This window comes from Ovis canadensis, chromosome 1 (assembly GCF_042477335.2).
Source record: "Ovis canadensis isolate MfBH-ARS-UI-01 breed Bighorn chromosome 1, ARS-UI_OviCan_v2, whole genome shotgun sequence".
NCBI lineage: Eukaryota > Metazoa > Chordata > Mammalia > Artiodactyla > Bovidae > Ovis > Ovis canadensis.
The window spans coordinates 263,364,140-263,381,784 of record NC_091245.1 but is presented as its reverse complement, the minus strand read 5'-3'; the positions used below and the strand labels follow the sequence as shown (position 1 = coordinate 263,381,784).

General features: G+C 44.3%; 1 protein-coding gene across 1 annotated transcript in view; it reads left to right on the top strand.

Annotated features, from left to right (window-relative positions):
• The window catches only part of DSCAM (DS cell adhesion molecule), a 679,278-nt gene that overhangs the window by 603,645 nt on the left and 57,988 nt on the right, over window positions 1-17,645 (top strand). The window contains exons 21-26 of the mRNA XM_069597968.1: window positions 2,958-3,111; window positions 6,615-6,732; window positions 8,986-9,149; window positions 10,821-10,919; window positions 15,021-15,209; window positions 16,842-17,132. Coding sequence (XP_069454069.1) covers window positions 2,958-3,111; window positions 6,615-6,732; window positions 8,986-9,149; window positions 10,821-10,919; window positions 15,021-15,209; window positions 16,842-17,132 — 1,015 coding nt within the window. The remainder of the gene's footprint in view (window positions 1-2,957; window positions 3,112-6,614; window positions 6,733-8,985; window positions 9,150-10,820; window positions 10,920-15,020; window positions 15,210-16,841; window positions 17,133-17,645) is intronic.

Sequence of the window (17,645 nt, the reverse complement as noted above, 5' to 3'; positions counted from 1 at the left end):
CAGTTTTAATGCCCTTGTCTGTAAAATCTTTGTCAATTATAGGTCAGTTTTGATTGATTAAATTATATTGTCTGTACGAGTCTTGCTTTTTGTTGTTTCTTTGCATTTTTGGAATTTTTTAAAAGTTTTTTTTATGATTTATTTTATCGAAGTATAATGGTGTGTTAATTTCTGCTGCACAGCATCAATTCAATCATGCATTTTTTTTTATGTCTTTCCATTGCAACTCATCATGGGGTATTGAATACAGTCCCCGTGTTATCATCACAGGGTATTGGATACAGTCCCCATGTTGTCATCACAGGGTGTTGAATACAGTCCCCATGTTATCATTACAGGGTGTTGAATACAGTCCCCGAGTTATCTTCACAGGGTGTTGAATACAGTCCCCGTGTTATACAGTAGCGCCGTGTTGCTTTCCCATGCTGTGTACACCAGCTTGCCTCTGCTAATCCAAAACTCCCAATCCACCCTCCCCTACCCTCTGTCCCCTGGTAACCCCAAGTCTGTTCTCTATGTCTGTGATTCTGATAGCATATCATATTTGTCTTTCACTTTCTGACTTAGTATGATCATCTCTAGGTCCATCCATTTTAACAGGTTTTGCTGTTTTGGTTATAGTTCACATACCATGAAATCCATGCTTTTATTGTATACAATTCAGTGACTTTTAGAGTATTTAGAGGGTTGTACAGCCCCTATTTCTATCTAATTTTAGAACATTCATCATCCCCCAAATAACCCATGCCCAATATTAATCTGTCCCCATTCTTCCCCTCTTCTATCCTGCCCTGGGAAACCATTAATCTACTTTCTGTTACTATGGATTTGCCTATTCTGAACATTTCATACAAGATAATCACATTAATCTCATATGACAATCATATTAATCTAATATGATGTAGCCTAATATGATAATCTAAGCATAATGATCTGGTAAATAGTTTGTTGTGATTGGCTTCTTTCACTAAGCACAGTGTTTTCATGATTTATAGAAGTTAAGATGTATCAGTGCTTCATTTCTTTCTATTGTCGAATATTTCTCCATTTTCTTTATCTATTCATTAGTTGCTACATAGTTGGGTTATTCATATCTAGAAAACTTGTATTGGATGCCAAATATTATGTCTTTTACCTTATTGGATTTTTTTATTCCTATAAAATATATAGGCCTTTTTGACTTTTGTCCATGGATGCAGTTATTTGGTGATGGTTTGATCTTTATGAATCTTGAGTTTAATAATTGTAAAGCAATAGCTTCCCAGGTGGTGCCTAGTGGTAAAGAACCCACCTCCCCATGCAGGAGACATAAGAGACATGGATTCTACCCCTGGATTGGAAGATCCCCTGGAGGAGGGCATGGCAACCCACTCCAGTATTCTTGCCTGGAGAATCCCATGGACAGAGGAGCCTGGCGGGCTACAGTCTATAGGGTCACAGAGTCGGACACGACTGAAGTGACTTAGCATGCATGCCGGTAGGCAACACAAGAACACTGTTCGATCCAGGGCTAATTATCCCCCACCATCAAGACCCTATGCACAATATCCAATGGCCCATCGATCCTGAGGGCTTCCTGTCTGGCTGGTGGGAACAGGCACTGTTTCCAGCCTTGTGGGAAAGCTGAGCACTAGAACCTCCAATCCTTTCCAGTGGTTCTTTCCTTGGCCTCAGAGAGCTTTCTCATATGCACATATCTGCTCAGCTAAGATCCAAGAGCAACCCTCTCAAAATTCCCCACAAAGTTTTCTTCATAGTGTACTACGTTTTCTTAGTGTTTTCATAGTGTATACAGTTTTCTTCCTGTGTACTCCAGCCCCCTCCTGAGCTCTCAGCTCTGTCTCCTCGACTCAGGGAAGCTGCTGGTCTTCTCCTTGGTTCCCTTATCAATGCCATGGCCTGAAAATGCTCACAAAACTGTAACAACCCTGCAGCTGTAGGCTTCACCTCATTTATTTCCCATATCTCAGGGAAGGAATCACTGTCCTTCATCACCTGATGTGCAATGCCTTTGAAACTGTTGTTCCACCTATTTTGTGTGTTCTTTGGTTGTCTCAGGTAGGGTGATCCCTCTTGTTCTTGGTATTCCATCCCAGCTGAAAACAGATGTGTCATGACCCATATTTAAAGGGTTAAATTACCCCTTGTTGTTGTTCAGCTGCTAAGTCCTGTCTGACTCTTTGCGACCCCATGGACTGCAGCATGCCAGGCTGCTCTGTCCTTCACCATCTCCTGGATTTTGCTGAGACTGATGTCCATTGAGTCGATGATGCTGTCTAATCCTCTCATCTTCTGTTGCCCGAATTTCCTTTTGCCTTCAATCCTTCCCAGCATCAGAGTCCTTTCCAATAAGTCAACTCTTCACATCAGATGGCCAAAGTATTGGAGTTCCAGCTTCAGCATCAGTCCTTCCAATGAATATTCAGGGTTGATTTCCTTTAACATTGACAGGCTTGAGCTCCTTGCTGTCCAAGGGAAACACAAGAGGCTTCTCCAGCACCACAGTTTGAAAGCATTAATTCTTTGGTGTTCAGCCTTCTTTATGGTCCAACTCACATCTGTACACACCTACAGGAAAAACCATAGCTTTGACTACATGGACCTTTGTTGGCAAAGTGATATCTTTGCTTTCTAATATGCTGTCTAGGTTTGTCATAGCTGTCCTTCCAAGGAGCAAGGGTCTTTGAATTTCATGGCTGCATTCACCATTTGAGTGATTTTGGAGCCCAGGAAAATAAAATCTGTCACTGCTTCCACTTTTTAACTCTTGGTGGCTGTCAAAGCTGCAGCATTGAGACATGCAGACTATGTAGAAATTGTAAGCCCCAGCTTTTAGAGAAGGACGAAGGTGGCTTTTGTTTCTCCTAACAGATAACATGTCGATAACCGTTCCTTTAGGAGATTCACTTGTGCCATTGCCTCCTTGAATGTGGGAACATTTATGTCTCCTCTCACAGGTGATCAGCGAGTTTGAAGCCTCTCCTGACTCATTTTCCTACAGAATTCCTAACCTGAGTCGGAATCGTCAGTATAGCGTCTGGGTGGTGGCCGTGACCTCAGCCGGCAGAGGCAACAGCAGTGAAATCATTACCGTGGAGCCTGTTGCTAAAGGTGGGTGGCATGCTACAGGAAGGGCCTTATTTCCCACTGCAGTCATACTGGCTTTATACCTCTGTTCTCTTTGAAATAAAGCTGATAATGCCCTACAAATCAAGTAAACCAGAATACCACGTGTTACCCATTTCAGCCCAAGAAATGGGTCACTGCTAGCTGGCACTGGGCTTTTGTGCCACACGGAAAACCACCTCCTATGGAAGAGCAGCTTAACAATTGCCAGTGTCTCAGGAGAAATTAGGAAAAGGAGCCCCCATCCATCTCTTAGAGTGAAAATCACTGCATTACTGCTTCCCAAGCAAGTTCTACCATCTTCAAAATCAGGTATCATGCTTCTTAAAGAGAAATGTCTATTTTTTGGTCTATAAAATTTGAAACCTGACAGCTGTAAGAAAATCATTAGTTCTTCTTAAATTGATGTTAAAGTGAAAGTTGCTCAGTTGTGTCCAGCTCTTTGTGACCCCATGGACTGTAACCTGTCAACATCCTCTTTCCATGGAATTCTCCAGGCCAGAATACTGGAGTGGATTACCATTTCCTTCTCCAGGGGATCTCCTAGATCCAGAGATTGAACCTGGATTTCCTGCATTGCAGACAGATTCTTTACCATCTGAGCCACCAGGGAAGCTATTGACAGAATGCTATAAAGACCTTAGGTAACAAAATGAAGTTTGTTTTAGGAACAAAAAGTTCCACAAAGTGGATGTAATATCTTCACATTAAGATGTTATACTGGCCCTAAAAAACACATATAGACACAGAATATTCTTATTTGACTTCTGGTAATTGCTGCTGCACAGTGTTCAGAGTCCCCATAAATTAGCCCTCGTCAATGAACAAATGTATTTACCTCACAATTCCAAGCCAACCAGAGATGCTCCTGACTCTAGAATATACCACATTGGAAATTTAGTACTCATAAGGCTTCCAGGTGCCTGAAAGAGAAAACAAACCTTCCACGATTCTAGCTTCTCACTCTTAACTAGGGTTCACCCAGAGTTGGAGATGATGATAGAGCTGGGCTTTCCAGAAAGGAGCTGAGCTAGGGATTGCCTCTAGGGTGGTGCAGGCATCCAGAGGGCTGGCACCACCCAGGAGCCCCAGACCCTGGCAAACTGTAAACCATAATGGTCAAAAGGTCCAAGCTGGACAGACGGGGCTGCCCAAAGGCGAAAGAGAGAGGTACGGCTTCTGTTGTAATTGTTGGGAGGTCAAGGGAGGCTGGCAGATCTGCTCTAAAATCCAGGGTTAGGTTCAGGAAGAGGGCTGAGGCTTTGGTACAAGGAGGAGCAGAATGCAACCACAGACCCAGTCCTGGAGAAATGGTGTCCTGGGAGGGAGCCCAGGGTCAGGGGGCAGCACAAAGCTCAGGCCATGTAGCTAGATCACCACAGGAACTGGAAAGGACATCCAGATTGCTGGGGAGGCACATGCTGGGGAGGCACAGTGTCTGATTAGAATCACCTGAGGTCCTCATTCAAAGCCAGCCTCCTGGAGAGCCCCCCTGAGATCCACTGAATCACAGAGCCAGAGGAGGAATCTGCATTTTTTCACCAAAGATCCTACATGATTCTCTTGCCTGCTCCAGTTTGCTTAGTCTTAGAATTTCACAGTGGGATCCTATACATGCCAACTGCCACCAACAGGCATTAACTCTAGAAACCGAGGGTGTTGGGCTTGAAGATGAAGTGGTTTTAGCCAGTGCTTTCACAAAATGCTGGTGGAAAAGCACTCCTAAGTCCTGGAATGAATTTTAGGAGTTAGAGTCAACATATTAAAGAACTGAAATGAACAGAATGGAATAAAGTCAAGGAATCTAGACTAGGCTCGAAAAAAAAGTAGAAAATATCAGAATACATGACACAGTGAGCATTCATGTGTAGAACCTTATTTTCATTCACACGCACATAACATATGTGCAGTTTCTGGAATTCAACGTAAAATGTATATTTTTACAGGGGGAGGGGGCTACTGGAAAGCTTAAAAGCCCCACCTCTAGCTGAGTTTCCCTAATCAACCCCCATTTTGCCGCATGAACATTCCTCCTCATATAAAAGGGTGGTCTGAAAGGTATGAAAAGGGCCAGCCTTCCAGTGTCAGAAATCCAGTGCCGCCTGCCTAGGATATTTTTGTTACCATGATGGAAAATCAGAAATTTCAATTACTGAAAAAACGTTCCACGGTGACAACGTCTCCTCGCTGGGCCATCTCTGAAAGCACTCCCCTCAGGAGGAAAAGCCACAGTTTCCTTTGCATGTTGCTTCAAGCATGTGGATGGGTTTTGCTGTAACATTTGCTGCTTAAAATAGACTCTGCCTCTGAGCCCACTGGCACTTCCTTGCTCTCTGCTCTGGCCTCCAGTGCTCAAAACAATAAAAGTTGTTGCTCAAAAGTCAGAGTTGTCTGCTAGTTCATAATGACTTGTGTTCTAGACCAGGGTGACTCCTTTTGAATTGGCTCCAGGAACTTCACCTTTCCTCGAATTCCAGTACTTTCCTGAGGAGCTTGTCCCCCATGTCCATTGGTCAATCTCAACTCTCAAACCCAAAATGGTGCAAGGGTCCCATCTTTTTGAGTCCAGAATCAGATTGGAACAGCCTCTGCCTCTAGATGGACTGAGCTTCTGGAGGGAGCATCCCAGAAACCAGGGTCCCAGGGTATAGCAGAGGCTAAGCAGATCATTTTGCCTCTGGAGGATTCATCTCTTGGTGCCTCTGCCAGCTTTTGTGTCTCACCCAAGAAGGTGATGCTAGGAACCTGTCAGTACAGGGCCCCTCCGGCATCCAAGGAGGTCCCTGCAAACAGGGCTGCCCTGGGCTTTTCCCTCCCCCCACCCCCATGTTCTTTGGCTGCTTTGGGACTGTCCCAGTGCCCGATGTCCCCAGGAGAAGCTTTTGTTCCAGCATCTGAATCACTGTCCCAAACAAATAGTGATACTTCGAGAGAGGTCACTCTGGAATTTTTCCCTTAACGTTTATTTCCTTTAACGTTCGTGCTGAAGATCAAGCTGATATTAAAAAGCTGGGAAAGTACCACAAAACTGATAAACAGAAGTCGTTTCAGTTTTACCTCTTCCTGTCTTGGGGCTTTATGTTTTGTTTTGTCTCTTCTCTCAGATATTAAAAGTATATTTTAATGTGCAGTTTGGGGTGGTGAGATAAATTGCTTAATAAAGTGCTTCGAAAAATAATTGGGTTCACAGAAAGCACAGCTTGGAGCTGCTAGGCTTATGAAGTCGCACGTATTTAATTTGGGATCACCGTGTCTAATCGATACAAGGGGAGAAAATACCACAGTAGGGATGTTCAGCAGTTCATATGTTCGTACAATGTAAATCCCTTAGACACACTCTGATACAAGGACTAGTGCTGAGAAGTGTGACATTGATTGGCAGGGCTGCGCTTACCTTTGAGGGGTGTCACTGGTTTAGGGAAGGTCATCTTGGCCTCTGTAGACGAATCCGTAGAGTCACTGCGCTTCTGCTCTGTTTGGTGGTCCAGCTCCCGCACGAATCCTGACCTTCAGTGGCACGGTGACTACTCCCTGGATGAAAGACATTGCCTTGCCTTGTAAAGCTGTTGGGGACCCCTCTCCTGCCGTAAAGTGGATGAAAGACAGGTAACCAGTAACTCAATGTATGCCCTCAATAAAAGTCTAGGAGAGTGCTTTGGACACACTGTGCTGAGTCTCATGGTATAACGTTGTAGATTTACACTCATGAAAGCTCCAGGAAAACTACCCAATCTTCTGCAATAGAGAGGAAGCTGGTTGAGGGTGATAGGGGAGGAATCTCAGCTTTAGTACTAAAAGGATCTGATCTATCATGTCAATTCTCTTAAAACTCTTAGCTTTAAGTTCATGACAATGCTCCCGAGGAAAATAGTTTAGCCAACTGAATAATTTCTGTGTAAGTTTTCTGTACCTTATCATGAAAATCCCCTATATATCTGAGATGAACATACCCAAGGAGACTGGAGACTTACACTTATCTCTTCTCCTTCCAAGACAATGGGCCAACCAACCCTAATTGAAATGCTCTGAGAAATAGCTTTAAGAAATGGAATACATTGTCGTTATTGTTGTTCAGTTCCTAAGTCATGTCAGACTCTGCGACCTCACAGACTGCAACATGCCACTCTTTCCTGTCCTTCACTGTCTCCCAGAGTTTGCTCAAACTCATGTCCATTGAATTGGTGATGCCATCCAACCATCCCATCCTCTGTCACCCCCTTCTCCCACCCTCACTCTTTCCCAGCATCAGGGTCTTTTCAAATGAGTCAGTTCTTCACAACAGGTGGCCAAAGTACTGGAGTTTCAGCTTCAGCATCAGTCTTTCCTATGAATATTCAGGCTGATTTCCTTTAGGATTAACTGGTTTGATCTCCTTGCTGTCCAAGGGACTCTCAAGGGTCTTCTCCATCACCGCAATTCAAAAGCAGCAGTTCTTCAGCACTTGTCCTTCTTTACGGTCCTTTTGATTTCTTTATGGAATACATTAGGACTTTGCTAAGAATTAAAGATTTTAAAATTTTAAAAAAATAAATAAATAAATTTGTAGTTAAAAAAAATTTAAAAAAAAAACAACCTGGTTTTCCATGCTCGGTAGGAATTATTGAAATAATGACAGCTGAGATGGAAGGGAGAAAGTGGATGAAATAGGTTCCATTCATGTAACTTTTTAAAGTACTTTATTCAGAGAAATAAATTAAGATATAAATAAAGGGCTGAGCATTCACTGATGAACCTAGAGATTTGAGATTTGAGATTGAGAAGAGTCCTTATTTCCAAACAAAGGCACTTCAAAGACATAAACTATTAAAATGATAGTCTTGGTATATGTGTGCTAAGTCACTGAATCATGTCTGACTCTTTGCAGCCCCATGGACTATAACCTACCAGGCTCCTCAGTCCATGGGATTCTCCAGGCAAGAACACTGGAGTGGGTTGCCATGCCCTCCTCAGTGACTACTTGCTCATCTCTTTTAATGTCAGTTAAGGAAATAAGCCAGCTCCCAAGTTAAGTGGCGTCCACCAGATGTGGGGATGGCCCTAGATGACTGGGCAATCCCCTCTCCCTGTGGCCAAGGCCAAGAAATCGCCAAGGAGTTCTCTTTATACCAGGGTTGGCTCATCTCCCTCTTGGCACACTACAGTTCATTTCTGTTGCCACAGTCATTAACAACTGCAATTTTCCATGAATCTACAAGCCACCCCGAAAGTTAATTTGTCCCAATATGATCTGGTCAAAATGGTATCTTCCCACAGAACCAATCTCGTTTGGGATATGGCAAGCATTGACCTATGTCAGGAGCCAGAAGCCACACAGACCTCCACCCAGACTTCTCTTCAACACAGCATTTTGTACGAATAATCAAACTCAGCTGTGTGACTGTTTTCATCATATAATCATGGTTTCAGTCAATTCAATTCAGTTCAGTCGCTCAGTTGTGTCCAACTCTTTGCGACCCCATGAATCACAGCACATCAGGCCTCCCTGTCTATCACCAACTCCTGGAGTTCACTCAGACTCACGTCCATCGAGTCAGTGATGCCATCCAGCCATCTCATCCTCTGTCGTCCCCTTTTCCTCCTGCCCCCAATCCCTCCCAGCATCAGAGTCTTTTCCAATGAGTCAACTCTTCGCATGAGGTGGCCAAAGTACTGGAGTTTCAGCTTTAGCATCATTCCTTCCAAGGAACACCCAGGGCTGATCTCCTTTAGAATGGACTGGTTGGATCATGGTTTAGTCCTTGCTTAATATAATATTCCGAATGGGTTGTCTGTGTCGGAGGGTGTTTATGCTTTTCCCCAACCTCAGCTGACTTAGATTGTAATTTCTTTAATCTGCGCCTTTTTCTTCCTGTGAGGTAGTAACGGGACCCCCAGCCTGGTAACGATTGATGGGCGGAGAAGCGTCTTCAGCAATGGCAGCTTTGTCATCCGCACTGTGAAGGCAGAGGACTCTGGCTATTACAGCTGTATCGCCAATAACAACTGGGGGTCGGATGAAATTATCTTAAATTTACAAGTACAAGGTACCACGTCTGGGGGTTCTTCTTAATGCTACTTTTTGTATGTATGCCTATGTGCAAAGAATGAAAGTGAGCAAATTTAAAAATCAGCCTTTGTATGGAACTAATTGCTACTTTCATATAACAAAAGCATAGATGTTCATTTTGGAGACTAGATTTAAACAAATCAAGGTAAAAAAAAAAAAGCATTCATAACCTGAGAGCTAACACTGTTTCCATGTTTTCATATGAAAACCTAGTCTCATCTGTCTTTATGTGTGCATCGCTGAAAAAGCCCTTCCTAATAACATGCTAATTGCATGATTTATTCCACACATACATAAGCATCACCCAAAAAATACCAGCAAGAAATAATTCCAAATTGAGATGCTTTATGAATGTTAATTAACTCACTAGTCATATGCAATGTATATTAAAAGGACACTAGCTAAAACTCTATAGGGCATTCATGTTTAATTATGTATTTAATACAGTGTATGTAATATTTTTTTACTTCATACTCCAAAAGTACATGACAAATTTAAGACTGTTGGATTAAAAGCATGCATAAAATCCCAAATGGCTGCTGATTGGGTTCAAATTTGGATGCACAGTGATATTTTATTAGTAGAAAAATCAAAGTGTATACGTTTACAGATGTGTTATTACATCAATAATTAATATAGTGTTAACAATATTGTCACATTAAATTAATCACATTAATTTGTGTTATCATATTAATAAATCACAGAAGGCTTGATAAAAAATAAAATAAATGTTGCCCTTAGTGAGAGGGAAGGGAAGGAGAACTATCTATTTTTTTCAGTAATGTAAAATTGACCTGGAATTTCAAGTAACTTGAAGTTGGGATAATTTCAGGGCATTTTTCAGAGATAGACACTGTGTTATAACTGTAAAGAGATGAATCTATTTTTCATGGCTTTGGGTTAATACCAGGCTTCTCTCAGAGGAAAAGAGAAGGACATTTTATGAGAAGCTTTCTATATAATTTTGATAACCTTACTCCAAATTTCTTCAGTATTTCTGTCCAGAGAGCTAACCCAAGATATTACTAAGGCTCGTTGATAAGAAGTATGTATTCTTCGAACCTTATGTGACAGTTCAATTGTGTGTACTGCCACTCGGTGGTACACCTATGATTTCAGTGGAGAATGTGTGTGTGTGTGTGTGTGTGTGTGTGTGTGTGTGTTGCCTCTTGGAAGGGTGGGTCAAATACTGGAAATTTTTGCAGTTTTTTTCTCACTAGCTACACTTACCCTCCCCGTTTCATATAGCTGAGAACAGAAAATCTAAGTGGGTGACATTTGTCTTCATCATTTGAATCATGGCTGAAATTCAGAGTAAAATAATGCATGTATTTTTAGTAAGTTCACAGAAGGTTTTAATGAATGATAAGCCACTCAGATACTCAAGGAACTGGCGAGGGAATGAAGAAATAAATCCAAGTAGAAATGGGGTTGAATTTCTTTAAAGAATAGAATCATTCTGTTCTATCTCTTTAGCCCAAGATATCAACTAAATAGACATTTTGACAGACATGAATTGCATATTTTGTCAACCTGAAACATTTACTTAATAAATGGCTGTTAAAAAATCATTTGGTAAATGACTGTTAAAGAAGGCTGAAGATGTGAACAACTAATTCTTGTTTTCTAAAAACTGCTTCCTCTCTAGTTCCACCAGATCAGCCTCGGCTCACAGTTTCAAAAACCACCTCTTCTTCCATCACCCTCTCATGGCTCCCTGGGGACAATGGAGGCAGTTCTATCAGAGGTAAGAAGAAAGAGGTTGCCCGCAATGGTTGATTACTTGACATTATCCACAAGTTGATAAGTGACACGTTTTTATCAAATAATTATCATGTGTTAGTTTATTTCTCCCTCAAACTCATCATATAATGAATTCTTCCATTACCTACACACACACCCCAAAAAACAAACATCTATCTTTATAGTATTTGTTGTCACTCACTCATTCATCCAAGGAAATCCATTCACAGAATCAGTACCATGCATCTAATCTGAGTGAAATATTAACACATGCCAAGAAAGACCATGAGTATGAGCAAACTCCAGGAGAGAGTGAAGGACAGGGAAGCCTGGCGTGCTTCGGTCTAGGGGGTCACAGACAGCTGGACATGACTCAGCAATTGAACAACAGCAAAAAATAAAGAAAAAACAAATGCGGTTCCTCTCCCCTAAGAGGCTACATTGCGTTTCTTCCCCTTGTTGTCAACACTGCTTCTTCTGTTCAGATACTCATTCCTTCAGTTGAGTAACCACAGTGACTGTTCTGATTTACAATGGACTAAAAGATGGGAGTGACCTAGTTCCACAAATCTTTTGCAATCAGGAGTAGAAAAGAATAAGGGTATTTAAATGGAAGGAAGGGGCTTCCCTGGTGGCTCAGAGGGTAAAGAATCTGCCTGCAGTATGGGAGACCTGGGTTCAATCCCCGGGTTGGGACGATCCCCTGGAGAAGGAAATGGCAACCCACACCAGTATTCCTGCCTGGAGAATCCCATGGACAGTGGAGCCTGGCAGGTTACAGTCCATGGGGTCACAAAGAGTCAGACATGAATGAGTGAGTAACACGTCCACTTTCACAAGCTGAAGGAATGAGCTAGCCTGATGATTCCAGCCTCAATAGGATTGGGAGAACATTCTGCGCAATAGGTGGACCAAGCAGAGAGAAACAACCCAGAGGAGCAACTGCAGATGCATGAGATGAAGGAGCAAGTGACAAAGAGAAAAGGGGTCCTAGAGCAGCTGGGAGAGGTTGGAGGATAGATTTCTGCGGGCAGAGGACATCCTTCTTCTGAGAGAGGAGGAAGGTGAAGAGACAACTGGACAAACAGAGCCATTTTAGAGCAAAGCCAGTGGCGTCTGGAGCCAGCTCGTTTCAGCACGTGATAGCAAGTTGCCGCTCCTCTTCCCAGCTTTGCCCTCAATATTCACAGCCAGGTCAGGGATATTTGCACACCACCAGAATGAAAAATGCTACCCAGAGGGGCTTTTCTTTTTTCAAGAGCCAATTGTTAAATATTGATTAGTGTTCTACTGGGCGAAGGGGAGGATCTTTCCCTGTTGTAGGGAAGAAAAAGGTGATATTATTTTTTTTTAATGGTTGGATGATTAGGGGAGAGGATGTGTTTGTGGGTTTGAGGAGCGTGGGTAAAATCTGTAACAGATGCCAAAGGAAATGCACAGGAAGTCATTAATGGGGAAGCAAAGGCATTGCCGAGAGGAACAAGGCCCCAGCTGCAGGGAAACGGCACAGATTGCAGGGGTCACAGTCATCACAGGTTAGTGACTTGCTCAAGAGGTGCTGGGCCAGCTGCACAGGGAGGAGAAGCACGGTTACCAAAGCTGGTGACCGGCAGGGTAAGTGTGGCCAGGACTCACCAGAGTGAGTGAAACCAGGCTTCTGGTTAAGATGGTCTACCAGAGGTTCTAAGCTGGGTGGAGAACCTTTAAAAAATGGGGCACCAGTGGAGGAGTCTGAGGAACCCTAGGACTCAAGGCTCAAATGACACAAAGTCTTGGATCTGGAGGGGCTTCTGTGGTGGCTCAGATAGTAAAGAATCTGCCTGCAGTGCAGAAGACTCAGGTTCAATCCCTGGGTTGGGAAGATTCCCTGGAGAAGAGGATGGCAACCCACTCCGGTATGCTTGCCTGGAGAATCGCATGGACAGAGGAAGTGTGAATTCATGGGAGAAGAATTACAGGAAGGGCATGGAGTGGAAGGTCTTAGAGATGGAGCCAATTTCAGTAATGAAGAGTTTCCAAGCAAAGATGACCAGAAATCCTTGAAATACAGTGGGGGCCAAAGCCATTGACATGGGGGTTCCCATGGCCAGTGGTTAGAAAAGCTTCCTAGAAGTGGTTTAGATGGAGCACATGAGAAGGAAAGCACAAGCCCCATGATGCATGGGGCACCAAGGAGTGGTGAAGTTGGGATATGACAGTGGAAGCTAGACCCAGATCCATCACTCACCTGTCCAGTGCTGAGTGCAGGTCAGGAACAGGAAGGGGAAAACAAAGCTAAGGAAAGAGGAGGGGCCCCAAGGCTGCCGGGGCCAGAGGGCAGGGAAGGAGGAAGCAATAGAGATGGTGCTGACGATGGCCGCAGAAAGAGGAGTCAGAGACAGGTGACCTCATGTGAGACGCATGGAAAACACTGACTTCTGGCAGCTTGGGGTTCACAGGCTCTGTGGTGCGGAGGTGAGAAGTGCTTTCTTACTGGTGTTAAAATGGAGTTCCATGGGCAGGAGAGAAGATGGCAGCATGCTGCTATAAGGACACCACGCATCAAGCAGGCTCCTGGGCTGTCTGGGTGTGAAGGCTTAGGAGACAAGGGCAGAGCAGACAGGACATATTTGCCCCAGGAAGGTGGATGGGGTGGCAGGGATGAAGGCTGCAACAGGGGTGGGGGTTGTCTCCATGGTCACAGGGGCCCAGGAGCACAGGCTTCAGAGTCTGACAGTGGGATGTGAATCCTGCTGGTAAGACCCAAGTGTGATCACCTAACCTCTCTGGACCTCAGTGTCTTGGTCAGTGCTCTGGAGATGTTAATTACTAATGTGCAAGGTTATATGAGGTGGTGTGAGTAACAGGCTGTGGATAATGCCCGACACAGTGATTGTGGACTGAGCAGAGTTGACTGAGGAGAGTCCTACCCCTTTTGATAGCTCACCCCTTCTCCAAAACTCTGGTTCTCTATAAAACCAAATATATATTATATATAATGTGAAAGTGTGACAGTGTTAGTAGCTCAGTCTTATCTGGCTCTCTGAGTCTCCAGGACAGTAGCCCACCAGGCTCCTCCGTCCTTGGGATTCTCCAGGCAAGAACACTGGAGTGGGTTGCTGCTGCTGCTAAGTCGCTTCAGTCGTGTCCAACTCTGTGTGACCCCATAGATGGCAGCCCACCAGTCTCCTCCATCCCTGGGATTCTCTAGGCAAGAACACTGGAGTGGGTTGCCATTTCCTTCTCCAATACCTGAAAGTGAAAAGTGAAAGTGAAGCCGCTCAGTCATGTCCGACTCTTAGTGACTCCATGGACTGCAGCCTACCAGGCTCCTCCGTCCATGGGATTTTCCAGGCAAGAGTACTGGAGTGGGGTGCCATCGCCTTCTCCATTGAACCACCAGGAGGGTATTATAAAAATATTTATATATCAATATATATTTAATAAATAATATATAATATAAATATATTGATATATAATATGTTATATATAAATAATATATATTAATATATATTAAATATATAACATATATTTATATATGGGGGCTTCACTGGTGGCTCAGACTATAAAGAATCTGTCTATAATGCAGGAGACCTGGGTTCAATCCCTGGGTTGGAAAATCCCCTGGAGGAGGGCATGGCAACCTACTCCAGTATTCTTGCCTGGAGAATTCCATGGACAGAGGAGCCTGATGAGCTATAGTCCATAGGGTCAGAGAGAATCAGACACAACTGAAGTGGCTTAGCATGCCTGCACGTAATATATATAATATATAAAAATAGCCCAGCTTCAGGCTACACCTGTTCCCAAGGATTGGGCTCATGTGCTCTGAAGATCGGATATTTAGAGATCGGGTTTCCAGTTACACCTTTTAAAGAGAATGGGCAGAACGTGGTTTTAACTTCATTACAATCTCCAGCACTCCCACCATTGTAGCATCTGGTGTAGCCTAAATATCTCATAATCAATATGTCATCCCAGCACTTCTCCCAGTTGGGATTTAGTGTCCTGGAGCTCAGTTATTCTCTTCTGAAGATATACAGTTCTGAGAACTCACCCTGCACACAATCCAAACATTCGAGGGAAAGCAAGTAACATTCCCGTGACTGCCTCTTGTTTTCCGAAGGATATATACTGCAGTACTCCGAGGACAACAGTGAGCAGTGGGGGAGTTTTCCCATCAGCCCCAGTGAACGCTCCTACCGCCTGGAAAACCTGAAGTGTGGGACTTGGTACAAGTTCACTCTCACTGCACAGAACGGAGTGGGACCCGGGCGCATAAGTGAGATCATAGAAGCAAAAACGCTGGGCAAAGGTATGTAAGACTTCTGTTGTTTCTAGAAATCCTCTGTCTTTCAGATCAAAGTTGGGTGGGGACGCCAGATTGGAGTCACAAAAGACCACATCATGGATCTGTGAGCTTGAATGTTGTTACCCCTGGATGGGTCTGGCAGTGTTTCAGCATACTGAAAGAGATGGCTGGTCTTTATAAAATAGTCTGATTCTCTTTTTTAATTATTTCATTGGCACTTTAAAAGAAGAGTGTCCGCAGACATAAAAAACAAGCTTGTGGTCACCAAAGGGGAAAGGTGGAAAGGAGGACTAAATTGGGAGTTTGGATTTAACAGATACACACTATTGTGTATAAAATAGATCATCAACAAGGACCTACCGCAGAGCACATGGAACTGTACTCACTATTTTGTAATGACCTAAAAGGGAAAAGAATCTTAAAAGAATATATATATATATATATATATATATATATACACACACACACACACACACCAACATACACATATGTATAACTGAATCACTTTGTTCTATACTTGAAACCAATACAACATTGTATATTAACTATACTTCAATAAAATTTTTTTTAATGTCATTTGAAAATCAAGGGCTTTGGTGCCAACAGTGCTACTCCGTTCCCAGGCTGAGTAGCCATGAAGTGTGACCTTTGCCCTCTTACCTTCTCCTAAGGTGACCTCCTCCCTTGTCACCTCCTCTCTTCTATTTATAACCATCATATTGCCTCATAGACTCTGCTTTCCAGGTGAGAAGTCACTGGGGTTGACTGTTAACCTTCAGCGTGTGTTGGTTTTTCCTCTGAAAGGTGGACCTTCAGGGAGGTGAACCCCAGGGCAGTGATGTTCAGAGGTGAAATATGCAGCCTGGAAACAGCAGCGGGAGGGAGGGACAGAGCTACATGTGAGTGTAGGTGAGGAGGTGAAGAGAGGGTCTTTGCAGGTTTCCTCCCACTAACTCTCATCCAGTGGCATGGACCACATGACAGGCATGCCAGACATCAGCAGGCGAGGGTGTCATTTGGATGCAATGCTGAGTTTTGGATAACACACACCAGGGCTCAGATGATGAAGTGCTGACTTCTGCAGAAATATACCCGTTGGGTTCCTGGGTTCCAGTACGAGGCGCTTGGACAGCAAGGGTGCTGTGGGTACTTCCCACATCCGAGTCTGCCTTCTCTTAGGTCAGGTCCATGAATGGCCACATAAGCCCAGCACATCACAGTGGTCCCTTCAAAACTACTCAAGGAGGAGGAATCCCTCAAAGCTACCTGAGAGGCTATGTCCTGGGCTGACATCCTAAGTTTTGTCCACCGAATAAAACAAACAAACAAACAAACAAACAAAAACACTCAAGGAAACACATACCTGAGAACAGAATTGTTCTTCAGGGAAATCTAAGATTCACAAAGATAACCGTTACCCACCCAATGTTCCCTTTCATTCCTAGATTATTTTGGCTGGGACAGCCTGTTGGTTCATAAGATCGTGGTAAAGAATGGACAGGTAGCAAGTAGCCTGTGACCCAGACTTGGACTGAGCCCCTCGCCTATGGGGAAACAGTCTAAGGGCAGTGCGGGATGACCTTGGTGACCCTCACTCACACACCCTGTGGCCTGGCCCCTATGCCTTTTCTGCAGAGCCCCAGTTCTCGAAGGAGCAGGAGCTCTTCGCTAGCATCAATACCACACGTGTGCGGCTCAACCTCATCGGCTGGAATGACGGTGGCTGCCCCATCACCTCCTTCACACTCGAGTACAGACCCTTCGGGACCACAGTCTGGACCACAGCCCAGCGAACCTCCCTCTCCAAGTCCTACATCCTGTACGACCTGCAGGAGGCCACGTGGTATGAGCTACAGATGAGGGTGTGCAACAGCGCGGGCTGCGCAGAGAAACAGACCAACTTCGCCACGCTCAACTACGATGGCAGTAAGCTGGCCCTGGCCTCCCGCTTGCATCTCGGGACACGTGCACAAACTCGCTGTCCCTCTCCCATTCGACATCCATCCTCGGCGCAGTGTGACCTGTGCCCGCAGATCCCCTTAAGCTTGGGGGCCGTCCAGTCTGCTCCCCGCAGGGCTCCCTAGACCAGGTACCCATGTGCCCATGGCTGAGTTCCAGGAAGGAGGGACTGAGGCCCGGGGACCCTCACCAGGCAGTCAGGGTGCAGGAGTGACTTCTCTTCGGGCTGAAGGTTTCTCTGCACGTGGTTGGTGCTTGGTCATGACTGTGAGCTAACACTGCTTTTGTTGTCTTCCTCCCCTCCGCCCACCCCATCCCAAACCACATGACAGCTTTCTTTTTCCTCTCATTTAGCCCTTAAATTGCATGTTCAAAAGCAGTTTTCCATAAGTGAAGGCACTTATGTTAGTCTCTGAGAAGAAACAGAGGCACAGATAGAGATAGAATAATGTCATAGGATGGTAGTGGGCATGCACACAA